Genomic DNA, 27,943 nt, shown 5'->3' on the forward strand with positions numbered 1-27,943 from the left:
ATATATATATATATATATATATATATGTATATATATTTTTTAAAGACTCAAGGTGAGTTCCTTTATTTTTTAATTTTTTAATATTTATTTTTTATTTTTCAGTTTTCGGCGGACACAACATCTTTGTTTGTTTGTGGTGCTGAGGATCGGAGCGGGGCGCACACCAGGCGAGTGCCCTACCGCTTGAGCCACATCCCCAGCCCCAGACCTGTGCCTATATGTTGGAGTATTAACCTTACGTTTGCATAGTTTCTAATCTAATTCTGAGGTCTTAGATTCATTTTGATTGGCCTTTATGCAGGGTAAGAGATAAGGGTCTAGGGTCTGGGGGTTGTAACTCAATGGTAGAGTGCTTGCCTACACATGTGAGGCACTAGATTTGATCTTCAGTATCACATAAAAAATAACACACCTATAATCCCAGCGGCTCGGGAGGATGGAAAATTCAAAGCCAGCCTCAGCAACTTAGCCAGGTTCTAAACAATGCAGCGAGACCCTATCTCTAAATGAAAGATTAAAAAGGGCTTGGGATGTGGCTCAGTGATTAAGCACCCTGGGTTCAACCCTCGGGACCAAATAAATAAATAATAAAGGTATCGTGTCCATCTCTAACCAAAATATATATTTAAAAAAGAGATAAGGGTCTAGTTTTATTTTTCTATATGGACTATTATCAGATAAGCACAGAGGGAATTCAATAAAGGTTTGTTAAATGACTCTACTTTCTAAATTCTGTAAAACAAATTATCAGTAGTTCCAGATACCACACATATTGGCGTGCATTCAGGTGATTTAGACTAGCATCCAGGAAGTGAATTCCTTTAGTAATGTGTATGTTTTTATCTTAAAGTCATCTCCGTTCTCTAGATTGGGCTTGTGCCAAGAGTGAAAATTAGGCAGAGTCTGTGTGAGCATTTCTGCTCATTTTTTGATCCATGAATAACTCCTAGCAAATGAGACAGCAAAACTACAACCTTCTGCTTGCTAACAAGCTATGGCAAGTTAATCACACTAGTGAGGGCCACAGCCATTTGCTGATACAAGCGCTTCGCGTTGGAATTTGTGAGAATGGGGGCCGTCGCATTGCACCAAAAACTAACTGAAGCCTTTCCTCGCAGACGCTCCCCTCCTTCCCCAACTGCGGGTCCTTCCGGGTGCTACTTTGACCTTTTCCTTGGCCTCAGAAAACTCAACATGCTTTAGAAAGTGGAAGGCGTGTTTTGGAGAGCAAGGACGGAGGAGACAAAGCCCAACGTCTCGTGACCCTAGGTTCCCACTTCCCAGGTCTGGCATTGTTTAGTCTTACAAGCTCCCACTCCTTGACCCAGCCTGCAAATATCTGCCATTTCCAGGGGAAAAAAATCTAAGAGGAAAACGACTGCCGGTGTCATAAAATAGGGTGTTTTGGGGCCTGGATTTCTTAGTGCTGAATTTCTCAGGCCCCTCCTTTCGCCAGCCCTCTAACCCGCCACTGCCAGATAGAGCTCGCGCCGCAGGGCCGGGCTGATCCGAGACCCTTCCTCCGCGCAGGCGCCCTCGGCGGGCTCCCCTGATCTTCCCCGGGAACCCCCTTCATTTACGCTTGCCGTCACCTCGCGCCGCCCCCGCCCTTCCTGCTCTTTCTGTTTCTTTCTTCGCGCCTGCGCGGCCTCAATTGTTTTGGCTTTCCGGTGGGATCCAGCAAAGGAAAAGGGCGGGGTAAGTCAGCTGAGGGCGGGGGACGGGGGGCCTGTCTCGAGAACCCGGGAAACTGAAAAACTGCCGCTTGTGTCGACAGGCGCGCGAGGGGAGGGAAGGGAGTCCGGGGGAAGGGTGGGCGCGCTTGCGGGCGGGCCAACGGTCCGCTGCCCGCGCGCTTCCGGGCCGCGGAAGGGGCGAGAGCGCGCGGCGGGGGCGGGGCGCGGGCGGTGAGTTGGGCGTCTTGCGGCCCGGGGCTGACGAGGCGGCGCGGCTCCCGAGGGAGGAGTCTGGCGGCGGCTGGGCCCTGAGGAGCGTGCGGCGCTCCCTCAGAAGACGTTGCTTTCCGCACTGGACTGGCGGGCCGAGGGTGGGCGCGAGAAGAAACCGGAAGGAAGAGGCGGCGGCGCCAGCCTTCCTCGGCGGGAGGCGGAGGCGAGACCCCGGCCGGTGCGGCTGCGAAAGGGCCACGCCCCCGCCACCGCGCCCGCGCGGCCTTGTGTGTTCGGGCCCGCCGGCCGGATCGAGGGACTGAGGGACTCGGGTGAGCAGGCATCGCGGGCGCTGGGCGGGAAGGGGAGCCTGTGGCGACCTGTGTGAAGAGTTGGGGAGGAAGCCTGTGGCAAGAGGGGGCTCGGCCCTTTGTGGCCCGGTGGGCGGGGGGCGGCGGCGGCTGCGGCCTCTTTCAAACCCGCGTCGCTTCCGCCGCGGGGGGAGGGGCGGCCCGGGCGCTCCCGCGGGGGCGTTTCCGGCCCGGGCCTGGGTTCTCGGTGGCCGCGGGTCTCCCAGGCGTCGCCCGCCCTTGCCCGAACAGCGCGCCTTCACTCGACGACCCGCGGTGTGTTCGCAACTGCGTGTGCTGAAGGAGAGCAGCCCCTTCCTTATGTTTTTATTTTTGTTATGTTTCTGATGCGTCTTAAGTAAACCAAGAGCGGTCTAGATTAACGGGGATCCTATTATGGTCTACTAATGATTTTAAGGAGAAAGCAGAAGCTGCTCTTTGAGACGGGAAATTGTGTACGTGTTTACTTTAGACTGTGAAATCGTTAACTTATATGAACTCGACCACCTCCTCCTTATGAATTGGAAAGTAGTGGAGTAGCAGCGTATCTTAGTTCGCCGTCCCGCAGTTGTTTGGAGTTAACGGCTTTTTCCCTTCTGGCTGAGCAATCTTTAAGATCTCTTTGTAGTTACCTTAAAGGGAGAGGAATATCCGTTCCACTGTCTACAGGATTTCTAGAATGGTCAGTTTCCACGAATGCCTGTTCAAATTAAAACAAAGGATTCAGAATGGAAAAGTTAACTTTAAAAATGTATGCTTTGGCCAACGTCTACATCAGTTAGTCTCATCAAAACGTAGGGGACCAGGACTGGTCACGTGTTGTTTATACATGAATCTGTATGTCTGGCTCACTGAGCAATCAGGCATTCAGAAACAACCCTATCGCAGTGCGCTCTGACGAAAATTAATTCTTACTGCGAAGCAGTTAGTTACCTGTTTACCCTACCCTGAATTAGGAATTTTTGCCTGAATTTGAGTAGTAAGGACTGCGCATCTCTTCCCAGTTGTGAATGAGTTGAGTTAGTAGAGACCTATTTTTCTGGCAATTTTTTTTCAGAAGGATTCCCCCCCCCCACCTAAAATGCATTCAGAAGTCAATTCAGCCAGTTTTCCAATCTCCATGGTGTGAAATTTTCTATTATTTTAATTTGGCTGGTAACTGATGTTAAGTTTACTGCTTTGATCTTTTGTTGGCCTAGTGCTTTTTTAATACCTTTTAGATAGGGTCCTAAAATCTTTAAGAGGTCTGTCAATTTTCTTCAGGACTATGGCGTTTCTCTTGAGCACTTTCTAGTCCACACAGAGTGCTATTCTCTACGTAGTGCTCTTTTTCTCAGTACGTAGTGTTGTAGAAGAGTTTGTAACTTCTGTAACTCCTACCCCTTTTTGCTCCCATAAGAAGCAAAATCACAAAATCTAATGTTATTCACAGGACCTGAAAGAAGATGGAAGAGACATATTCTAGTAGTTAAGTACACACTCTATGGATTTTTTTTTCTCTTTGGTTAGTGGAAATAATGAACTATTTCATCATATCTAAACATTGAACATTGTATTTATGGTGCATAGTAAATTCCTAGAAACTTGAGTGCAGTCTTTATAAAGCCAAAGAATACCTTGTTTTTTTCTAAAGATTATGCATGTTTAAGAGAAAAAATAATTATTTTCTTTGTCCACATTCCTATCACAGTTGGTACTGGAAAAAAGGACATACAAATGAAGATTTCATTCTTTCCTTACACCTCAGTCTTTTCCAGTTTTGTAGCGTTTGAATAGACCAAATGATATTTAAATAACTCAGAATGCCCAGTTTGGTTCCAGTAGTTATTTTAAGTGTATGAAGAGTGTTGCTGGTTCTCTTGGTGTGGATTTGAAGTGCTTCGATTCTTTGTAGGAGAAAGGAATTATTATAAGAGACTTGGAGAAAATATAATTATTTGATAAGAGAGTCTTTATTTCTCTACCCCATTCTCATGCCTCTGACAAGTAGTGACTTGTAATTTCTGTGATAAGCTTCTAAGAAAAAGTTTACCTTCACTTTTACTTAAAGAAAGAAACTAGTCATAATCATTGTTGGCTAGGCTCTTCATGACTTCATACGTGAGTGTTTGAATATCTAGGAAATCGACTGATTTAATAAATCATTGATTTGGTGGAAAATGAAGTTCCATGAAAAAGTCGAGGTCAGTTTTGCATTAGCATGCCTTTCCTCAGCTTTCTTAATAAGACACTATACAAGGCTGTGTGTGGGGGGGAATGTGTCCAAAATAAAAGGACATACTACATTCATATAATTACTTTATCACAGGTGGTGTGCCTTTTTTATTCTTTAGTTTTTTAAAAGCAAGATAACTTACTAGTCATAATACAGTACAGATTCTTACACTAGCCTGAATTTGTTTAGGGTGCTGAACATAATAACCTGAAGGAACCATTTGGTCTTTTCAGTATTATAAAGAAGGAACACAGGGGAGACTAGTTATAAGTTGTGAATTTGGCTAGAGAAAGAATAATGTTGAAATTTATTAAACTTGAGAAATTCTTCAAAGGGCAAGGTGTTTTTTTGTTGTTGTTGTTGTTGCTTCTTATTAAAACTCAGAAAATTGTTTATGTAGCATTTGATAATCAAAAGAACAAATACTTTTCATAATTTTAAAGCAAACTTTCTAGCATCAGTGTTTTGTCCTACCAAAGGAGAAGCTTATCACATTGAAATGAAAAAAGATTAGTTTTTATGATTGTGCCATCATGACTCTGAATTTAGTTTTTGTGCACTGACATCAGTTTTCACAATACTAGTCTTTGATGAATTTGGTTTTTTTTTTTTGATGATTTGTACCATTAAAATATCCTCTAAAAACTTTGAATGAAATTTTTCTTATCTCAAATACTATTTAGGACTGGGGGTAATAGGTCATTAATAGAGGGTTTGCCCAGTCTGTGTGAAAACTTGGGTTTAATCCCCAGCACTGCTAAAAACCAAAATACCATTTAGCCAGGATGAAAAGAATTATTTCAAGTGCTGAGATCTCATAATTGGAATTTTTAGTCCTGGTAAAGGTATGGAGATCAGGAACTTGGAAAGTACTACAAAAGCTTAACCAGTGAGTGGACTAATGGTAATTGCAAAATTTTACATAGTAGTATGTGTTTCAGGCCTTTAAACTCATTTAATCCTTGAATAAATCATTGAAGAGAGTTCTGTTTTTATTTTCATTTTACAGATGAGCAAACAGTTCAGTGCAGAACCAAGTAGTTCCATGCTCATGACTTTTTTTTTTTTTTTTTTTTTGGCAATACTTGATTCCTAGAATACTCTGAATCTTTTCTAAGAGAAGTTTTCAGTCTTCTGTACTGATATTTGTAGCATTGAAAGATGCAGCACATTGAAAGTGTTTCCTGTGGATGAAATGAAGTATGTATCTCACTACCCTTTGTGGAGGAGAGATCTGCCTTGAACACAGGGCCTCACACATGTCAGGCAAGTGCTCTACCACTGAGCCATGACTCCAGTCCCATTTTTAAAAATTTAATTATTGTTGTTATTTTTTTTAAAGAATTTTTGCTTTGTTGCCCAGATTGGCCTTGAACTTGAGATATTACTGCCTTAGCCTCCTGAATAGCTGCAGTGATTATAATTATTATTTAAAAATATTTTTTTGCATTGCTGGGCTCAAAATTAGCCTTGTGCTTCTTGGCAATTGTTTACCCCTGAGCTATGCTTCCAGCCCTTGTTTAATTAATTAATTAATTAATTAATTTTGCAGTACTGGAGATTGAACTCAGGGCCTTATGCATGCTAGGCAAACATTCTACCATGGAGCTACATTTGAATCCTTTAAAAAATTGTGCAGGCTGACTTCGAATTTGTGATCCTCTTGCCTCAGCTTCCCAAGTGGGAAAATAGGTGTGTACCACTGTGCCCAGTCTTATTATTTAAGAAATTCCTGGTACTGGGAATTGAACCCAGGAGCAGTTTACACTGCACTACATCCCCAACACTTTTTATTTTTTATTTTAAGACAGAGTCTTGCTAAATTCCCATGGTTGGCCTTAAATTTGGCATTCCTCCTATCTCATCCTTTCAAATCATTGAGATTACAAAGTGTGTACTACCATGCCTGGCATCTTTCTATTATTTATCCTTCCTCCATTTTTTTTTTTAAAGAGAGAGAGAGAATTTTAATATTTATTTTTTAGTTTTCGGTGGACACAACATCTTTGTTTGTATGTGGTGCTGAGGATCAAACCCGGGCGGTACTCATGCCAGGCAAGTGCACTCATGCCAGGCAAGCGCTCTACCGCTTGAGCCACATCCTCAGCCCCTTCACTTTTCATTCATTGCTCAGTTATTTGTCTCATTTTCATATTCATAGTACTTAATCCCTTACTTTTTTTTTCTTGAGCCTATAATCTTGCCTGATTAACATTGGGAAAGTTTGCTTTGCTTCTGTTTGTGTTTCTGTAACTCCTCATTAGAAGGGTTCTACTGATACACCTGTAAAATGATAACTAGGTTTCAAAGTGAAATTAGTCATCTTCTTCCTCAACCCCCTTCCCCATGAAAATATTGCCTTCAACCTCTGAAACCTTAGAAAGCGTTTGGAAAAATTTCAACATTTCATACATTAATCTTCGTTGGTTCTTTAGTCTTTAGTATCAATATTTAAAACCTATAGGACAAATTCATTGTTATTATCTCTTTATGAGTATTAGAATAGTATTTGTGTAAATTTCCTTTGCAGATACTCAAGCATATTTTGCATCCTGAAGACCTAAATATTTTTTTTGTGTGGTGTTGGGAATCTAACCCAAGGCCTTGTGTGTGCTAGATAGGCACTCCACCACTGAACCCCAACCCCAGCCCTTTAATACTATAGGAAAGTGAAGTGAGCAATTCAGACAGTGAACTTATACTTCTGAAATAAGTTAGTTTCTTTCTGCGTTTGTTTTTATGGTAAAATTGAAAAATCAGGTTAGCTCTAGAAAGATTTTACCTCTAATCATTTTGATATTTAAGGGAGAAAAACATTGAAATAATTTTCTGTAGGAGGTGTTTTAGATTTGTAAGTGGAATTGTTTGTCTGTACATTACTGATTTATTTAATTTTGATGCTCATTTAGTTGCAGGTTGTTTGCTTTGAAATGTTTTTGTGGTACTTTTACTCAGAACCTTTTAGACTTGAGTTTCTAAATATATTAGAAGGAAAAATGTTTTCTTTTCCTTCAGTTATTTCAATTTATCTTTTTACTTGTACAGGAAGTCCTTAGGTGTAAAAAATAAGCAGGACTTTGTACTTTTAATAATTAGTGGATAGAGAAAGGGATCTCATTTTGTGTGTAGCATTCCAACCTTACTCTTATTCTCTTCTGTCAAGCAAATCAGTTAAAACCATTGAACTGACCTCAGGACTTGGGGGGGGGGGGAGGAAGAAGTTAAAAACATCCATAGTTTTGGGCTGGGGTTGTGGTTCAGTGGTATACTGTTTACCTAGCATGTGAGAGGCAGAGTTCAATCCTCAGCACCACATAAAAATAAATTAAATAAAGGTATTATGTCCAACTACAGCTAAAAAAAATAAATAAATCAGCAGTTTTCGTGTCAAAATACATAGTACTTTTCTTTGAGTATATGCTATTTGCATGGCTCCCATTTAATTTTTAACGACAGTTGGTATTTTTCATTGTAGAATATGTTATAATGATCAACTTTAGTTACAGGACTTTCCTGTTAATCTTCAAGTACTTGGTACCAGGAATTGTGGCATATAACAGTGATTTCCTATTTTCTTTGGCCTTTGGTTCATCTAATGAATCTATGTGTTCACTAAATACCTTTATACAAGAATTGTCTTGTATATATCTTGTTTTTCAAATGTATATAGATGTGGTTGACAAAATAGTAGTTTCAAGGTTTTTTTTAATATCATCATCATCATCATCATCAGTAGTGGCAGTGGTAGTAATGTTTGTTTTTAGGTTTGGTTTTTAGAAAAGGGTCTTGTTATATTGTCTATATTGGCCTCCAGCTCCTGGGCTCAAGAAATCCTTCTGCCTCAGCCTCCTAAGTCATAGAGAATGCTGGTGTGAACCCAGCTAAGTGTTTTCAAATCTGTATTAGCCTTTGTTGTTACCCCCCCAACAACAACAAATTTTCTGGAGAGAGGGATGTCTTCTTCATTTTTGAACCTTAATAAAAGGTATTCATAGCAAAATCTGTTTCCGAAGTCCATCAAACGAGCAGAGTTTGGGAAGGTAGTTGTGTGATTAGGTGAGAGATATTAGAATATTCAATTGAGAAGAAAAGAATCTATACAGGTTAGGTTAAATAAGAATTATATGTAGTTCAACTTCCAAAAATTTAAAATTTGTAATTTTTCTCATTTTTGTGGTCTGAAGAGAAAACATTCCAGCAAAAACTTCCAAGTATATATTTTAGTCACTGAGTCAATATTTCATCAAGCAGTCTAAAGCAGAGATTGGTACATGTGGCCTGTTTTTGTAAATAAAGTTTTATTGAAATACTCATATCCATTTATTTACATATTGGGTTTGGCTGCCTTGGGATGGGAGTTTTGTTTTGTTTTTTTTGTTTTTTTAAGAGCATTATGGTTATGTATCATAGTTGGGTTCATCCAACAAACTCATTGGATGCAGGGAGATTTTAACAGTCCCCAAACCCTAAAGTATCTTGTCTTTATGGTGAAAGAAAATATGATATCTTTGGAAAGTTTTCTTTTTTAAATTAGGTAATCATTATATATGTTAATAAAACCCGCAATATTTAAGTAGATCTTCAGTAAGTTGTTCTTTCTTTCCCAGTATGAACCACTGTTAGAAGTGGAACCAAGCACCAAGCCTTTGTTCATTTTACTTGTATTATAGTTTTTAAGGTAAAGAATAAAATTTCTCGTATTCTTGTTTCTATCATAGTTTGGAGTTCAAAACTGTGTGAGGATGTGTACACGTGTTCCCAGCAACCCAGGAGGCTGAGGCAGGAGGATCACCAGTCATGATACCTAAGCAAGATCCTGTTTTAAAATAAAAAGAGTGGGGAATTTAGCTTAGTGGTAGAGTACCTCTTGGTTCAACCCCCCACTATCACAGGGGAACAAAAAGTTTGGAGTTCAAGACCAAACTTGGTGATAGAGTAATACCCAATCTTGGAAACAAACAGTTTTAGGGCTGGAAGTGTAACTGAATGGTAGAGCCTGTGCTCAATTTAGCATGCACAAGAACCTGGTCTCAGTCTACAATATCCCACTCTTGAAAAAAAAAAAATGAATAAATAAATAAATAAATAAAGTTTGGAAATGAAAGACCAGAACAGTTCCATTTCAAGAAAAATGTTTTTAATATGCAGCTTGCTTCACTTATTTACCTGCCTCTAGTGACTACTGTTTTTTAAAACACCATGTTTTTAATTGCCAACTATGGTTTTCCCTGTAGCCTGCAGTGAGAATAAATGCACTTGATGTTTTAGAACCTTTAATGATTGGCACCTCTCAACCTAGGTACTTCAAGTGCAATGATTGGCACTTAATAAATTCTCAATAAACATTCTTGAATTAAATTTAAGCAGCTATTAATTTATAATAAAATTAAACAGTTAACTTGGTACCTGAGAATTATTCAACCTGAGGATGCCAGCTTCTAAGAAAACAGGAAAATGTGACTTTTTGAAGTTAATTTTTGAGTAATATGGAATGGTATGAAAAAATACAGTTAAAGAAATTTTTGTGAAATATGTAATATTTCACTTCATAGTTAAGTATTATAGTACAGACTTACTTTCTTTTCTTTCTTAAAAGAAGTGAAAGAATCTTGTTAGATGTGTTATGGGGAATTTGAAAGGTGTTGGTTGATTATCCTAAACTTTGGAACTATTTGTATGTTTAATTGATACATTTTTGCAGTCTGTGTTCCCAGAGAGATAAGATACTAATTTTGTTTTAAATTGTACTAGATATACATCTGTTTGAATTCCTGTTTAATGTGATGTCTGAATGACTTCTGCTTATTTTAATGTAATTTTTATTTAAGATTTCTCTCCTGGATTATAAATCTAGCAAAATCTGGATGAAAAATAAAAATGAGACCTTCAAAAATCAATATAGAAAAATTAGGTCATATCATTGTGTGGCTAATGAGTGACCAGACTTATCTATACTAGTCTCTAAGAAATTCTGAGATGTAGCAGCATATCCTTAAGTGCAACTTGGCCCTGGTCATCAGTTGCTGTCACTTTGTTTGAACATGGATGAAGACAATTTGGGGTCCTATAGCTGGGGTTAGGACTTTGAGTTTATTAAGGCATATATCCCCCCCTCACCCCCCCTCAGGCCTTTTGTTGCAGGGCTAGGATGGAACCCCAGACTTTACAAGTCAGGCAAGTGCTCTACTGAGCTATATGCCCAGCCCAAATAGATGCATATACATGTGTGTGTGTGTGTGTGTGTATATATATATATATATATATATATATATATATATATATATATATATCCCCATAGTTATTAATTTTTTAATAAGGGGATGGGATTCAAGAAGGCATATCGCTCTTGGGGTTTTTAAAATTACTTCATGGCCTTGACATATCCTTCATATTGTTGTATGCAAACAAACACTTGTTTAAAAAACCACCTGCTCTGTCTCTATTCCTTTATTTTCCTTACATAACAAATGTCATAAATGCCTCTGTATGGGTGTCTTCCATGTATTGCTCTAAATGCATATATTTTTATGAGAAAAATATTTATGATACCATTGATGTAGAAGGTATTAAGCATTTACAATGCCAAATGTTGTTTTTTGCAATACTTTACTTGCAATTTTGAGATTGAAAAAAATTAAAAGAAAAATTTTGCTAGTAAACCTGACCTGAAGAAGAAACATGAAGAAAATTATACATGAAGCTATGTATAATTTTTATTTTTTACAGTGTTTCCCCCAGCAAAGATAATGTGTCTACTTACGGAGCACTGCCCTAGAGTCCTTGAGAGGATTTTTTAAATAGGATACATGTACCACATTACTGCCGTAAAATCTGAAAAATTCTTAATTACAGAATATAACTGTCCCAAGAGTTTTGAATAAGGGATTGTGGGTGGGTATCTGCTTACTTGTGTGTATGAGAATGATTGTTTTTCTACACTCTTATAGCACCAGATCTTGCTGCATTATTAATGTGGCAATAGCCAGTGATTTTAGGTATTGTTAACTTTAGAAGTTGGAGTAATAGAACTCAGATTTATAGTATAAATCAGTTCTGGAAAAATAAAGATGCTACCTTAAATGAACCAAAGTCTCTGCTTTTGCACCTGTTTTAGTTATTTCCATATTTGTTGGAATTTGACAGTCTATATATCAAGTTAACAATTTGTGTAATAGTATAGCTTGGCAGGAAGATACGATATGATCTTTTTGACATAATGGATGATATTTTGAGAGAAAAATATTAGTGGTTTTAGTGATGGTCATATTTTTATATCAAAATCATTATTTTCTGATTAAGAGATCTAAAGGTTGTTTAATAAAAGAAGAAGAGGTGGTAGGTTTTTTTGTTTGTTTGTTTTTTAGTTATAGATGGCCACAGTATTTTTATTTTGTTTGTTTATTTTATGTGGTGCTGAGGATCCAACCTAGTGCCTCATATATGCTAGGTAAGTACTCTACCACTGAGCCACAACTACAGTCTCGAGGAGGTAGTTTTGTAGCTTATATGTTAGTAGCATTTTGTCTGGATTTTCTCTCATTTTTTTCTGTTAATCCTTTGCTGAGTGTTGTAAATGCTAAATTCCAAATAAGATTTCAAAGTGAAACTTTCATTCATCTGGAATTTTTGTGATGAATTGTATGCAGTATGACTAAAACCTAGGTTTTTTTTTTTTTTTCCTTCAAGTAGTTAGACGGTTCTTCTAGCTTTTATATGTTGAAATAAGCCAGTCTTCCTAATTTGAAGTGCCGTGTTTATCCATGGTTGTCTAATGACTTGTGTGTACTTGGATTTATATTACATCGATAATACATCTTAATATTTAATGAGTCTTAAGAAATTGCCTCCCCCCAATATTTTGACATCTTTTGTGCATTCTTACAGGTAATTTCCCTGTATTTAGATTGTATTTGTACTTAAACTAACTTACTAATTTGGAAAATATTCATATTTGAGTAATATGGCATTTACTGTTTTATGAACACATATTTCCCTCCATTTAGGTTTTTTTTTCAATAAAATTGTATGCTTAAACATAAGATTCCTAGGAAAGATCCATTCTGCAAAGAAATACATTTCTTCTCTCACACTATTGACCTGCAGATTTTAGAATACATAGCTTAGGGCTGAAGGTGCTGTTCAGTGGTAGTGCCTGCTTTCTTAGCATGTGTGCAGGATTAGGTCCAATCCCAAGCACCTTGAAGAATATTCGCCCCCCAACATATCCTACACATTGGAAATAAACAGTTTAAATCTATTTATTGTGTAGTTTAAATCATTTTAATTAAATATGAAGTCTTAACATTTAAAATATATTTAAAGATGACAGTCATTACAAGAGTGAGGGTTCTTACTCCCCTTTAATTATGGTTATGTGTTTTTGCTAAGCAAATAAGTAGATCTGGTTTTGGCAACTTATTCCTTGAAGAACTTTAAAAAAAAAAGTATGCTTACGTGTTTCTATTTTCCTGGGATGTTTATACTTTGCATAGAAGACAGAAAGTTAAAACTCTTAAGTGTTTTATTTTAGTTATACATGACAGTAGAATGTATTTTGACATATACATACATAGAATATAACTTCTCATTCTTGTGGTTGTACTTCTCATTCTTGTGGTTGATGTGGAAAAACTGTTAAGTGCTAATTTTCTTTTTTTTAATGTAGACTTTTAAAATGTTCATTTTTCTCATGTGTCATTTTTATTTTAATGTCTAAAGTTTAGCTTCAAATATAATTTATAAGCTGCCATTTTAAACATTGTAGTCTAGAAGTGTACTGGCCTAGATAACTTAACTGATCTTTTTTCTTTTTAGTTCTCTGGAGGATCATTGAACATAGGATGTTGCCACAAAATCTACCTCCTGTATTTTTCTCTTTTACTCATGAGCTGCACAATTGCAAATTTGAGCAGGATGTCTGAAGACCATGTTGAAAAACTCTGAAGAATCTAATTAACACAGGATGACCTAGCAGTGATTTTAAGCCTATAACAAGATACTATTCATTAGTGACTGTGTCAGTCTTGGTTCTGAATGCTGCAGATAACAGCAAGCCGACTTTCTCTTTTATTTCTGAAGTATTCACTTGACCTTCTATCAAGACTGACTTTTCTAATCTGTTCCGGGAGATATTAATGGAATATAGTCATGTCCACTCAAGACGAGACGCAGATCAATACTGAATATGCTGTATCCTTGTTGGAACAGTTGAAACTGTTTTATGAACAGCAGTTGTTTACTGACATAGTGTTAATTGTTGAGGGCACTGAATTCCCTTGTCATAAGATGGTTCTTGCAACATGTAGCTCTTATTTCAGGTAAGTACTTTAACCTTGATAAGTTTGTAATTATAAATAAGATTGTTAGCTTGTTTTAGGAGGAATTCTTTTATATGTTAAATTTTTTTTTTAAAATTAGGTCTCGAGCTGGGGATGTGGCTCAAGCGGTAGCGCGCTCGCCAGGCATGCGTGCGGCCCGGGTTCAATCCTCAGTAACACATACAAACAAAAGATGTGTCTGCCGAAAACTAAAAAATAAATATTAAAAAATTCTCTCTCCCCCCCCTTTGGAAAAAAAAATTAGGTCTCAATGTTTTGCTTAAATTTTCAGTTTAGATGATGTAATATTGTCAATTTATTTCCTAACATGTGTAACATACAAAAAAAGATTTTACAAAGGCATAAATACAAGAGATTTGTTAAAATTACCTAAGGTAAAGTTTTAATGTTAGGGAGACATGAAGATTGAGAATATTTTTTTCTTTCAGAGAAATGAAAATCAGATAATTTTACTCTGGAGATATTCAAATACTACATTGAGAAAACAGTGATCCTTATTTATAAATTTAAGTTGTAACAGACTAATAATTTTTAGAAGATGATAACTTATTATTTCCTTCACAAAAATGTATCTTTTTCTTAGACTTGGTTACTGTTATTCTTGGGATACCTTTTTTAAAGCTTAACTTCACATTTTTTATGAGCTTTTGCATCTTTAAGTTGCATGAAAAAGAATAGAAGCTGGACATAGAAATTGCTTTTTGTGTTCTGTACCCTTAAGTGGACTTTTACTTAATATTTGGAAAGGACAGGGTGAATAAAGATGAATTAAATGTATATCACTGTATTCCTGCTACAAATGTTAACAGGGTACGTGAAGATCAGCAATGAATTGATTTCTGTTGCTCTTTAGTGGCAGCTATAAACAGGACAGATTAAACTGACCTTTCAAGGCTAATTTATATGAAGATAGAGAAACTTCACATTCCTCAATGTACCACATCCCATAATTGCAGAAGCTAAGGCCAAAATGCTAGTTGCCTAGCTGTGCCTATATATTTTTATTTTGGTTGAATCTGAATTTTTTATGAAATTTCAGGCACTGATTTTTTTTCTCTGTCAGAAAGATTAGTCTGTTTGCAAATATTGATTCAAAAACCTGTTTAATCATTAGAATTCTGTTGGGTGCTTTTACAATTGGAGATCATTGGATTACAAAGCCAGAACTACTCATTTGGTGGGTTTGAGATATGAAATTGCATCTGTTTATTAGAATCTGTGTATTAAAGAACATTGCAAATGGTTACAATGCTGGAGGGGAGAGTTTTCCCCCTCCCCCCCAGATTTATTAACTTAGGTTACAGGGCTGGGGATGTGGCTCAAACGGTAGCGTGCTCACCTGGCATGCATGCGGCCCGGGTTCGATCCTCAGCACCACATAAAACAAAGATGTTGTGTCTGCCGAAAACTAAAAAATAAATATTAAAATTCTCTCTCTCCCTATCTCACACCTCTCTCTTTAAAAAAAAAAAACAACTTAGGTTACAGATCAAGGTTCCAAGTTCAGTCAATACCTTGGCTCATAAGTTTTCCTTTTTAATGGCCATTAATTATAAATTGATTACCCATTTATGGAAAGAGCTTTTTGCCTTAGTTATGGATTTTCAGATTGAGATTTGTAATTTAGGATCCTTTGTCATCTGATCTAACTTTCAAACCTGTATAGAAATTCTATTAATATTTTCTGTCTTTTTTTTATTTTGACCAGAAAGTAACACATGGGTTTACTTAGTTGTCTTCCATTTTTCCTCCTTTATTATAAAGTTTGGGACTGTAGAGATAACATTTTTAAAATTCTCTAGCCATGAGGTTATTTATCTTTAACCAATATAGTTGAAATTAGTGTTCTTAAAGACCAGGAAACTTGAATTTTCCATTAATATTACAATCTTAAAGACGAGTCCTTCCAAGACTTTCATTATTTCTTATCACTAGCAGTTTTTTTTTTTAAGTTTCCTTGATCATCTGAAGGAATATGACCTCCCAAAAGCAAGTCATATATTTTATATTTATGAAATGAGTTAATAGTCCAGTATATGTTTGTATGAAAGCTACTTATCACAAAGATCTTATCTGTGGGTCAATTGAATAGCAGTAAGAAGAAAACACCCATATATTAATATATTCTTGCCATATATGATCTTTTATCTGAAATGGGTAAATTATTGTATACTTTGATCTTTTTCCAAGTGTTCTTCAACAGGATTCCACTTTCAGGTTTCCAGATTGTTACATACAGTGCTACTACAAATTTAGAAATTCTGCCTGTTAAACTAGATATGTTCTTCCTTTGTAGTTTGTGTTACCTGTACCACCCCATCAAAAACCTGTAGATACTTCTGAATAGTAGTTTCTATTTCCTGGTAACATTTACTGAACGTTTTAGACCCCAAATGAGAGAATTAAATAGAATTAACCAGAACTTGTATGGTACTTAATCTGTTACTGTATTATGTAAATTATGATTTGCTTTTGCTTAAAAATGTCAGTTTGAAAGTTTCAGATTGGCTAGGTTTCTACTATTGTTGGTCTTTAGGAAACTCAGTTACTTTACAGAAGTTCATTAGTTTGTTGTCAATAAAGCATAATTTAGGCATAACTAATCTCCGAGCCTCTGTATAGTCAGCCATTCTCTTGCCCTTAGTCCCTTTTCAAAGTTACTGCCCTCTAGAATAAAGGTAAAAACAACCGCTTGATCTCTAAATATTTCATTTTATTTTGAATTTTTTTTAGTTGCTAGATGGATACAATACCTTTATTTTATTTATTTATTTATGTTTATATGGTGCTGAGGATTGAACCCAGTGCTTTACATGTGCAAGGCGAGCCCTCTCCCCCTGAGCCACAACCCCTGCCCTAAATCTTTCAATTTTTTTTATACCTTTATTTTACTTATATATTTTTATGTGGTGCTGAGGATCGAACCCAGCGCCTCTCACATGTGCTAGGCGAGTATTCTGCTGAGCCACAACCCCAGCCCCATCTTTCATTTTTATTCAGAACCTTTACAGTTCTTTTTCAGGTTGCTTGTGATTATCTCCCATTTTTCCATGCCAGAAAGGTGAAGCTGGTAGCAATAAGTGTTTTGAACGTTTTTCAAGAACATTTCCTGGCTCTTTATTTTTCAGTCAAATTTATTTGTGGCCATTCGGTGTCCTTTAGTGGGAAGTCATTGACCACCCTAATTGACATTGTTTGTACCCCCTTTCCACTCCTTGCTTGTCTGGAATCAAGCTACCATTCTTATTGCTTATTCTGAGCTATATTAGAAGTCATCTGTGACTAATTGCTTTTACGGCATTTATTTCCCTTGACTTCACAATTTTAATTTTTTTTTTTTTTTTAGTTGTACTTGGACACAGTATTTTTATTTATTTTTATATGGTCCTGAGGATTGAACCCAGGGCCTAACATGTGCGAGGCGGGTGCGCTACCACCGAGCTACAGCCCCAGCCCAACTTCACAGTTTTTGACACCGTCTGCAGTTGTTTTGAGTAGTATTATGCTGTTCTGGTGATTATTTCTCTCATGATTTTATTTTTGGTGGTACTGGAGATTGAACTCTGGGGTGCTTTACCACTGACCTGTGAACCCAGTGCCTTGTGTAGGCTAGGCAGTTGCTCTATCACTGAACTACATCCCAGCCCTCTTTCATTGGGATTCTTTTTTTTTTTTTAATTAAAAAAAATTATTTATTTATACGTGATGCTGAGAATTGAACCCAGTGCCTCACACATGCTAGCAAGTGCCTACCACTAACCCACAACCCCATCATTGAAATTCTTGAGTGGGTTTTTCTTTTATAGTTTTTTAGTCTTTCTCACATAACTTACCTGTCTTTAGTGTCTACTGCATGAATGTGTCACCTTCATTGTTCCACTGATATTTAATATTTATCTGATTATTATTTCCATTTGACCCATCTGCCCTTAAATCACATATATCCAAAATTTAACTTACTTTTCCCCTGGGATTAACTTTTCTTCTTGGATTTACGATTTTTCTTTAAATGGCTAACAATAGTTTTTCAGGTTCTTAATTGAAAATGAATAGGTAATTTTGACTCCTCCTTGTCTGTTTTGTGCTCTATCCCATTGCCTTTGTTCAGAAAATAATCAGGACTTGTAGGCCCTTTGTAATATTTTTTGTATCCATTTCTGGCACCTTCATCTCAGGTGTTTTAATTCTAATTGCTGTAGCCTAAAACAGGTTTTCATACTGCTAGTCTTTACAGTACATTTTATCATGTTGACTTTTTTTTTTAATAGTTTTTAGTTGTCAGTGGACCTTTATTTTATGTAGTGCTGAGGAATTAACCTAGTCCCTCACACATGCTAGACATGTGCTCTTCCACTGAGCTACAACCCCAGCCCATCATACTAAATCTTGACTTAAAATCCTTCAGTCTTTTCCATTATGTACAAGAAAAAGCTCAGACTCCTCCTTTTTTTTTTTCATTTTTGGTGCTGAGGATTGAACCAGGGCCTTGTACATGCTAATAAGCACGTACTCTACCACTTACCTCTTATCTTACTTTAAAAGGCTTTCCATGATGTCTAACTCATCATTCCAGTTTATTTTTCAGTATCTCCATGAACCTTATGTATTCAACTATGCCCCTTTAACATTTGGATTCTACCATATTTTATCAATTTTGAAGGTGTCCCCCAACTCTTCATTTTTTTTTAATGTTCTTTTTAAGGTGGACACAATGTCTTTATTTTTATGTGGTGCTGAGAATCGAACCCAGTGCCTCACATATGCTAGGTGAGCGCGCTACCACTTGAGCCACATCCCCAGCCCCTCTTCATTTTTTGAGACCAGGTGCTAAGGTTTTGAGGCTGGTTTTGAATTTGTGATTATCCTGCCTCAGTCTCCCAAGTAGCTGGGATTACGTGGATGTACCATCATGTCTGACTCCTCATCTTATCCTTGAGAGGCCAAAGCTAGTGATTGTTATGATGGATCCCATTCTTTTTGGGGTGGGGGGTGGGGGAGTAATGATGATTGAACCAAGAGGAGCTTAATCACTGAGCCACATTCCCAGCCTTAAAAAATTTTTAAGCCAGGCCCAGTGGCACACATCTTTAATCCAGATGGTTTGGGAGGCTGAGGCAGGAGGATCCAGAGTTCAAAGCCAGTCTCAACAAAAGGAAGGCACCAAGCAACTGAGTGAGACCCTGTCTCTAAATAAAACACAAAAGGGTTGGGGATGTGGCTTAGTGGTTGAGTGCCTCTGATTTTACTGACTGGTACCAAAACAGCATCTTGCTTAGTTGCTTAGGGCCTCACTAAACTGCTGAGGCTAGTCTTGAACTTGGGATTCTCCTGCTTCAGCCTTCAGGGTTCCTGGGGTTACAGGCATGTACCACTGTGCCCCGCCTGATGTCTCATTCTTTTTTTTTTTTTTTAGTTGTATGTGGACACAATACCTTTATTTTATTTGTTCATTTTTATGTGGTACCAGGGATTGAACCCATGCTTCACGCTTGCTAGGCACCTGTTCTACCACTGAGCCAACCCTGATCTGCTATTCTCCCCCCCGCCCCAATATTTTTAATCGTAGATGGACACAGTACCTTTATTTTATTTATAAGTTTTTATGCTGAGGATTGAGCCCAGTGCCTTGTGAGACTCTACCACTGAGCTACAGCCCCAGCCCAGCCTGCCATTCTTTTTTTTTTTTTTTAACATTACAATGATCTTGACATATCATACATTTGATTCAAATGGGGTATGAATTCTTGTTTTTCCATGTGTACAGATTGCAGGATCACATTGGTTATACAGCCACATTTATACATACTGCCATACTAGTGTCTGTTGTATTCTGCTACCCTTCCTATCCTCCCCTCCCCTCCCCTCCCCCCTCCCCTCCCATCACCTCTCTCTACCCCATCTACTGTAACACATTATTTCTCTCTCTTTTTTCCTTCCCCCTCACACCATCTTATATGTAATTTTTAAAATTATATTTTTTTTGGTTGTACTTGGACATAATATCTTTATTTTATTTATTTATTTATTTATTCATTCATTTATTTATTTATATGTGGTGCTGAGGATCAAATCCAGGGCTTTGCACACCCTCTACAACTGAGCCACAACCCCAGCCCCACCTGCCATTCTTTCTTTTTTAATCATTCTTCTTTCTTAATCACTACATTTAGGGGCTTTTCTCTTCCATGCATATACCCTATCTCAAAGAATAAAATGGATTGGGGATGCAGTTCAGTGATTAGAGTGTCCCTGGGTTCAACTCCCCATTCTTTTTTTTTTTTTTTAAATACACAACAGTGGAATGCATTATAGTTCTTATTACAAATGTAGAGTACAATTTTTCATATCTTTGTATATAGAGTATGTTCATGCCAATTCGTGCCTTTATACATGTACTTTTTTGCATTGCAATTCTTATTACACATATATACCACAATTTTTCATATCTGTTTATGTATAAATTATGTTGACACCCAATTCAAATCTTCATACATGTACTTTGGATAATGATGTCCATCACATTCCACTACCCTTGCTAATCCCCTCTCTTTCCCTCCCACCCCTCTTCCCTATTTAGAATTCATCTAATCCTCCCATGCTCCCCCTCCCTACCCCACAATGAGTCAGCCTCCTTATATCAGAGAAAACATTTGGTATTAACTCCTCATTCTTATTCTCAGCCCTAGGTAACTACTAATCTCTGTTTATTTTCCTTTTTTGAACCATTTCATATAAATGGATACTTGCAGCGTGGTCTTATGTTCATTTCTTCACTGAGCATAATGTTTTTTTTTTTTAATGTTTTTTAAAGAGAGAGAATTTTTTAATATTTATTTTTTAGTTTTCGGCGGACACAACATCTTTGTTTGTATGTGGTGCTGAGGATCGTACATAGGGCCGCGCGCATGCCAGGCAAGCGCGCTACCACTTGAGCCACATCCCCAGCCCGAGCACAATGTTTTTGAAGTTCATTTATGTATAGTATTTATGAACATTTCTTTTTTATTGCTGAATAATATTTCATTTTCAATTATCCAAAACAAAAGGATATACAAGAACTATGCCATTATATATAAAAGACCTGTGCGATTTTGGATTTTTGTCAGGTGTATCCTGCAGCCAGTACTGGGGTCACTCCCCATCTTAATCTCTGCTCTAGGTAACTGCTAATCTCTCTGTTTATTTTCCTTTTCTGGACTAATACAAATGGATTTATACAATATGTGATCTTATATCTGGCTTCTTCACTGAGCAGCAATGTTTTTGAGGTTCATATATGTTATAATATTTGTCTTTTTTTTTAATTTAATTTTTTTTTTGGTCGTAGTTGGACACAATACCTTCATTGTTATTTATTTATTTTTATGTAGTGCTGACAATCGAACCCAGCACCTTACATGTGCTAGGCGAGCAATTCTACCGCTGCGCCACAACCCCAGCCCCAGTATTTTTTTTTTATTGCTGAATATTATTCCACTATACAACTATAAGTAGATTAATCTTTTTTTAGTTGTATGGAGGCAGTTCCTTTATTTTGTTTAGTTATTTTTATGTGGTGCTGAAGAATGAACCCAGTTCCTCATGTGCTAGGCAAGCGCTCTACCACTGAGCCACAACCCTAGCCCCAGGAATAGGTTAATTTATATGTGTTTACCCACAATGGCATAGTGAAATAATCTGGTATATCTCTGGGACTGGATCATACATGCTTCTCTGTTTTTTCCTTCAATAATCTTCTTAAGTAAATATTCTAAATAAATATCTCATGTTGTCTAATCATTTCTTTTTAGTTCTGCATTTGTTTTACACTGAATTCTTCAGCTTTGTTTTCCTATGTTCTACTATAGGGCTATGTTCATGAGTGGACTAAGTGAAAGCAAGCAGACACATGTACACCTGAGAAATGTGGATGCTGCCACCTTACAGATAATAATAACTTATGCATACACGGGTAACTTGGCAATAAGTGACAGCACTGTAGAACAGCTTTATGAAACAGCTTGTTTCCTTCAGGTAAGCAGTTTTTTCCCTCTCGATTATGTACTTCAGTTGGTTTATTTTTTCAGGAAACATTGTTTTGCTGATGTTTCATGTATGTAATTATCTTATTGCAGATTTTAAAAGGGAACTTTTTTTTTCTCTATTTATAAAATGTGAAAAGAGATAAAGAATAGGTTTTGTTTCACTGGTTAACCTAGTTTTATAATAGGAACTTAATTAAAAAGGTAGATGATAATTTCATCCTGATTTCATATTCTGCCTAATATGCCTGCGAATTTAGATTTCAAATTAATCTTAATGTTTTTAAATTTAAATGCTATAATTTTCTGTATTTAAAGCTTAAACATATTAATGTCTGGTATTTTCACAGAGTTTATGTTTTCATGGAAATTATTGAATTTAAATATTTATAATGGTTATAGGACTATATTAAGTTATTAAGAAGTAAAGTAAAACAAAAAGTGATGGTTGATCTAGTGTGATAAACTGTATTTTTCTCTTACGTTCCCTTTAAAAAATTTTTTTTTTATTGTAGGTGGATGCAATATCTTTGTTTTATTTATTTATTTATTTTATGTGGTGCTGAGAATCGAACCCAGTGCCTCATGCATGCGAGGCAAGCACTGAACCACTGAGCTACAACCTCAACCCTCCCTTTTTTAATTTTAAGAGAAATATAAGTATTTTCCTCATTTCTTTTCATGTTTTGGAATAACACTACTTCAGAAACTTTCTCCATTGGTTAAATTTGGGGAGCAAAAAGTTCATGGTACCTCATAGGTATATGATAAACGTGTGCTAAATAATTACGAATGACACTAGTCAGATGTTAATACCTGAGTATAACTCTGGGAACTAGAACTCAATTCATTCCCTATGTAGCTTCTTTTCTTTTCAGTCTTGTACTGTAAAATTGTGCAGTATTTTGTGTCTACAGTTTGTGGAAGTTGAGGCTGTAGTAGTTTTATTTTGTGCTTTAGACTCAAAGGTATTCACTTCCTGAATCCAAACTTGGAAGGGAAAACTGCTTACTGTAAGCATTGATTTTCTATAGTTTGCAAGTTTTTCTTAAAGCCAGGAACTAAAATAATTGCTAAGAAATTGATGCATTTAAAGAAATTCAGATTCTAGAATACTTACTGTAAATAAATTCACATTCTAGAACATTTAATGTTAATATCAACACTGTTCCTTATAATTCTTTTCTGCCATATTAATGAAAGTCATATTGCTTACCCAGATGCAACAGTACTCTCTCTCTTGGGTTGGGTTGTCTGGTAAGCCTGAGATATAGGGCTTTTTATGACTACTACTTGATTTTCATTACTAATCATGCAAAGTAATTTTTTTGGTACCCGAGATTGAACTCAGGGGCATTCTGTCACTGAGCCATATCCCCACTCCTATGTTGTATTTTATATAGAGATAAGATCTCACTGAGTTTCTTAGCCTTCGCCATTGCTGAGGCTGGCTTTGAACTTGAGATCGTCCTGCCTCAGCCTGTAATCTGGGATTACAGGAGTGTGCCATCACACCTGGCTCAAAGTAGTATTTTAGATACCAGACATTTACTGATGCTTCATGTAGATTTTCATCTAATCCTTAACAATAATCGTTTGAAGTAGACGAGAACTATTTCACCATTTTATATGAGAGAAAAGTGAGGCCTAGAGAGAGAGGTGAAACAACTTTCCTAATAGTACATATGTACTGACTGGCCAATCCAAGTTCTGAATTCAAGCAACTTTATTTCTCACTAGGAAGTGTTTCTGGTTAATCACTAGAATGCTGAAAAAGTGTTGTAGAAGCACTCTTTTTTTTTTTTTTTTTTTTGTAGTAAACTCTACTACTGAGCTATATCCCTAGCCTCTTTTATTATTTTGAGATAGGGTCCTGGTAAGTCTGGACTGGCCTTGAACTTTCCATACTTCTGCCTCAGCCTTCTGATAAGTAGCTGGGAGTATAGATGTGTACTACCAAACTTGCTGTAAGTAGCACTTCTGACCAATGGAGATCTACTTTTCCTTCTTAGGAAGAAAGAAACAGAAGCTTAGAATAGCAAAGTGTGTCATTTAAATGTAGGTAACATAGGGCTGGGAGTGTAGTTCAGTGGTAGAGTACTTGTCCAGGATATGCCAAGAACCTGGGTTTGATCTCTAGCACCATACAAAAATAGTAGGTTATTTATAACTTACATAAATGTTGTTTTCTGTCTTACCTCTCTGGATAAGAATGGTAAATTAATTCTTATTTATTGTACATGATTTTCTGGCTTCATATGACTGCCTCATTTCAATTGTAAAACGTTTGAAGTTTGGGTTTTGGAACTGGGGACTAAACCACCCATGAGTGCTTTACTGAAAGCACTGATTTTCTGTAGTTTGCAAGTTTTTCTTAAAGCCAGGAACTAAAATAATTGCTAAGAAATTGGTGCATTTAAAGAAATTCAGATTCTAGAATACTTACTGTAAATAAATTCACATTCTAGAACATTTAATGTTAATATCAACACTGTCCCTTGTAATTCTTTTCTGCCATATTAATGAAAGTCATATTGCTTACCCAGATGCAGCAGTACTCTCTCTCTTGGGTTGGGTTGTCTGGTAAGCCTGAGATATAGGCTTTATATCCCAGTCCTATTTATTTATTATTTTATGTGGTGCTTAGGATAGGACCCAGCGACTCACATGTGCTAGGTGAGCGTTCTACCAGTGAGCCACAACCCAAGCCCCCAGGCTCTTTTATTTTTTTAAATACCTATTCAGTACTGTATGATGGGTTTTGTGGTACTGGGAATTGAACTCGGAGGGCTTTACACATGATAGACAAGCACTCTACCACTGAGCTACATCCCTAACCCACCTCGGACTTTTTTTTCTTTCTTTATTGATGCCTTATAATGATACATAGTGGTATTTGTTGTCCAGCCCTTTTTTAAAATTTTTATTCTAATTTGAGACAGAGTCTCACTAGTTTAGGCTGGCCTTGAACTTGTGATTCTCATGCCTAAACCTTCTGAATGGCTGGGATTACAGTTGTGTACCACTATGCATGGCGTGTATTCTCTTTCTTGGACAGGTGTGTGGCTTTAAATGAGAGAAAGAAAATGCAAAACTGCAATTTTCTATTATTACTGGAAGACCTTATTTCCTTAGTCCTACCCTTAGTCCAAACACATGTCTATATCTTAGATAAAAATAAAAGTTGGGGCTGAGTGTGTGGTTCAGTGGTAGAGCATTGCTTAGAATGCATGAGGCCTGGAGTTCAGTCTCTAGCACCAAAACAGTAAAACTGTCTATCTTGCTTTTACCAGCCTTTTTTCTGTTTGTTTTACTTTAGGTAGAAGATGTGTTACAACGTTGCCGAGAATATTTAATTAAAAAAATTAATGCAGAGAATTGTGTGCGATTGTTGAGTTTTGCTGATCTCTTCAGTTGTGAAGAATTAAAACAAAGTGCTAAAAGAATGGTGGAGCATAAGTTTACTGCTGTGTATCACCAGGAAGCATTTATGCAGCTGTCACATGATCTACTGATAGACATTCTCAGTAGTGACAATTTAAATGTAGAAAAGGAAGAAACAGTTCGAGAAGCTGCTATGCTATGGCTAGAGTACAACACAGAATCACGATCCCAGTATTTGTCTTCAGTTCTTAGCCAAATCAGAATTGATGCACTTTCAGAAGTAACACAGAGGGCTTGGTTTCAAGGTCTGCCACCCAATGATAAGTCTGTGGTGGTTCAAGGTCTTTATAAGTCCATGCCCAAGTTTTTCAAACCAAGACTGGGGATGACTAAAGAGGAGATGATGATTTTTATTGAAGCATCTTCAGAAAATCCATGTAGTCTTTACTCTTCTGTCTGTTACAGCCCCCAGGCAGAAAAAGTTTACAAGCTATGCAGTCCACCAGCTGATTTGCATAAGGTTGGGACAGTTGTAACCCCTGATAATGACATCTACATAGCAGGGGGTCAAGTTCCTCTAAAAAACACAAAAACAAATCACAGTAAAACAAGTAAACTCCAGACTGCCTTCAGAACTGTGAATTGTTTTTATTGGTTTGATGCACAGCAAAATACCTGGTTTCCAAAGACCCCAATGCTTTTTGTCCGCATAAAGCCATCTTTGGTTTGCTGTGAAGGCTACATCTATGCAATTGGAGGAGATAGTGTAGGTGGAGAACTTAATCGGAGGACTGTAGAAAGATATGACACTGAGAAGGATGAGTGGACAATGGTAAGCCCTTTGCCTTGTGCTTGGCAATGGAGTGCAGCAGTTGTGGTTCATGACTGCATTTATGTGATGACACTGAACCTCATGTACTGTTACTTTCCAAGGTCTGATTCATGGGTAGAAATGGCCATGAGACAGACTAGCAGATCCTTTGCTTCAGCTGCAGCTTTCGGTGATAAAATTTTCTATATTGGAGGGTTACATATTGCTACCAATTCTGGCATAAGACTCCCCTCTGGCACTGTAGATGGGTCTTCAGTAACTGTGGAAATCTATGATGTGAATAAAAACGAGTGGAAAATGGCAGCCAACATCCCTGCTAAGAGATACTCTGACCCTTGTGTTAGAGCTGTTGTGATCTCAAATTCTCTTTGTGTGTTTATGCGAGAAACCCACTTAAATGAGCGAGCTAAGTATGTCACCTACCAATATGATCTGGAACTTGATCGGTGGTCTCTGCGGCAGCACATATCTGAACGTGTACTATGGGACTTAGGGAGAGATTTTCGATGCACTGTGGGGAAACTTTATCCATCCTGCCTTGAAGAATCTCCATGGAAACCACCAACTTATCTTTTTTCACCAGATGGGACAGAAGAGTTTGAACTGGATGGAGAAATGGTCACATTACCACCTGTATAGTTGTGGAGTTCAGGGAGTGCACGCCTGATTTTATGCGCTTTGTCATTTCCTTTGCTAAATGGGAGGATATGAAAGGACTAAATATGAGTACATAAATATCTATCTTTGATAAATTTTATTTTTATGCCCTACTTAATATTTGCATCAGTATAATATATATCAGTGAGTCTTACAGAAAGATATGCTTCCATAATTGAAATAGGTTATTCAATAATGAGAAACTTTTATGTGTATCATGAGAGCATAAGAGTCTGATTATCTAACATTGTTAGCCCTGTGTATGTACAGTTCAAGAAGTTCACTTACAAAAGTAGTTTCCTGTTCCTAGTGTGGTATATCACAAATTGTGCTGAGGTTAATTCAATATATGGATTTTATTCCTGTGCTTCTGTTTTGAAGTCCTGGAATACAGTTTTTCCAGTGTAATTAATTCAGCTGCACTTAACACTAATGTCCATGTTGGTATAGAAACGTTGTCTAAATCCTGTACTATAATTGAAGAAGATCTTCCATAACTTCATGGTATTACACAGGGAAAGCTATGACTGCAGGATCAGTCTAACTATACTATTAGGTGCATGTATTCTCTTTCCACTAACTTATACTTGTCTATCTAGAATACAGGTTGTCCATTCAGCTGGTCATTTGCCAGGTGTGGACTTAAGTTGCTGGGCTTGCAATATGAATTGCTAGCCCCTCATTGTGCGGGTCTGTGTGGAGCTTTAATCAGTAAATGTCTCCACTTCTGTATTACATTAACATTGGCTCATGCATATAACTACCTGCTGCTGATGTAGTTCTCCATCTTAAAGTTTTAGAGTGGGTTAACCAGGTCATTACATCTTAATTTAATAACAAGCATTACTGTAGAGTGATTGTGTATAGGTATCTGTTAGCTGTCAGGGTGTGTTTTTTTTAACCTGATGTGTGTGTGTTGGGGGGTTAGGATTAGGAAGGTGAACTGTTCAGGAATTTTCTGCACAAGCTGTGCAGAAGAGCAGATAATTAGCGCTGCTCTGGCATTAATCCCAGGAACCACTAGCAGTAGTGGGGCGCCGCCAATCTAACATGAGCACAGGTGCTTCATGACAAACATTACTAGCATGTTCAACTGCATAATGTTCTGGCACTGTATTTTGAATGACATTAATTTATTAAATAAATTGTATATATTCAATTTGTTTTTGTTTTGTGGTGGGAACGGTATAACTGCTTTTAGTTTGGGTTTTATTGGGTCAGCTTAGCTAGTTGTAGGTAATTTCATCAGAATTTTGA

At 37.2% G+C, this 27,943-nt stretch overlaps 1 protein-coding gene across 5 annotated transcripts; it reads left to right on the forward strand.

Annotated features, from left to right (window-relative positions):
• The first annotated feature begins 1,262 nt into the window (after positions 1 to 1,262).
• Kbtbd2 (kelch repeat and BTB domain containing 2) lies at positions 1,263 to 27,845 on the forward strand. Of its 5 annotated transcripts, none has more exons than XM_040291825.2 (4): positions 1,263 to 1,284; positions 13,269 to 13,771; positions 21,640 to 21,805; positions 25,133 to 27,845. In XM_040291825.2, exons 2-4 carry the CDS (start codon positions 13,602 to 13,604, stop codon positions 26,666 to 26,668), a joined length of 1,872 nt encoding a protein of 623 aa, XP_040147759.1. In that variant the 5' UTR covers positions 1,263 to 1,284; positions 13,269 to 13,601; the 3' UTR covers positions 26,669 to 27,845. The 5 variants fall into 5 exon arrangements, with proteins under 5 accessions (XP_040147759.1, XP_005319235.1, XP_077896004.1 ...); XM_005319178.4 differs by lacking the exon at positions 1,263 to 1,284 and adding an exon at positions 1,566 to 1,698; XM_078039878.1 differs by lacking the exon at positions 1,263 to 1,284 and adding an exon at positions 2,081 to 2,221.
• Positions 27,846 to 27,943: the final 98 nt, after the last annotated feature.

Source organism: Ictidomys tridecemlineatus, chromosome 2 (genome assembly GCF_052094955.1).
Source record: "Ictidomys tridecemlineatus isolate mIctTri1 chromosome 2, mIctTri1.hap1, whole genome shotgun sequence".
In the NCBI taxonomy this organism is placed as follows: Eukaryota; Metazoa; Chordata; class Mammalia; order Rodentia; family Sciuridae; genus Ictidomys; species Ictidomys tridecemlineatus.

Excerpts from the sequence above, each read along its gene's own strand:
- Kbtbd2 (XM_040291825.2), top strand. The coding sequence starts at position 13,602 with ATGTCCACTCAAGACGAGACGCAGATCAATACTGAATATGCTGTATCC. Across the intron at positions 13,772-21,639 it reads ACATGTAGCTCTTATTTCAG|GGCTATGTTCATGAGTGGAC; the intron begins GTAAGTACTTTA and ends GTTCTACTATAG. Across the intron at positions 21,806-25,132 it reads AAACAGCTTGTTTCCTTCAG|GTAGAAGATGTGTTACAACG; the intron begins GTAAGCAGTTTT and ends GTTTTACTTTAG.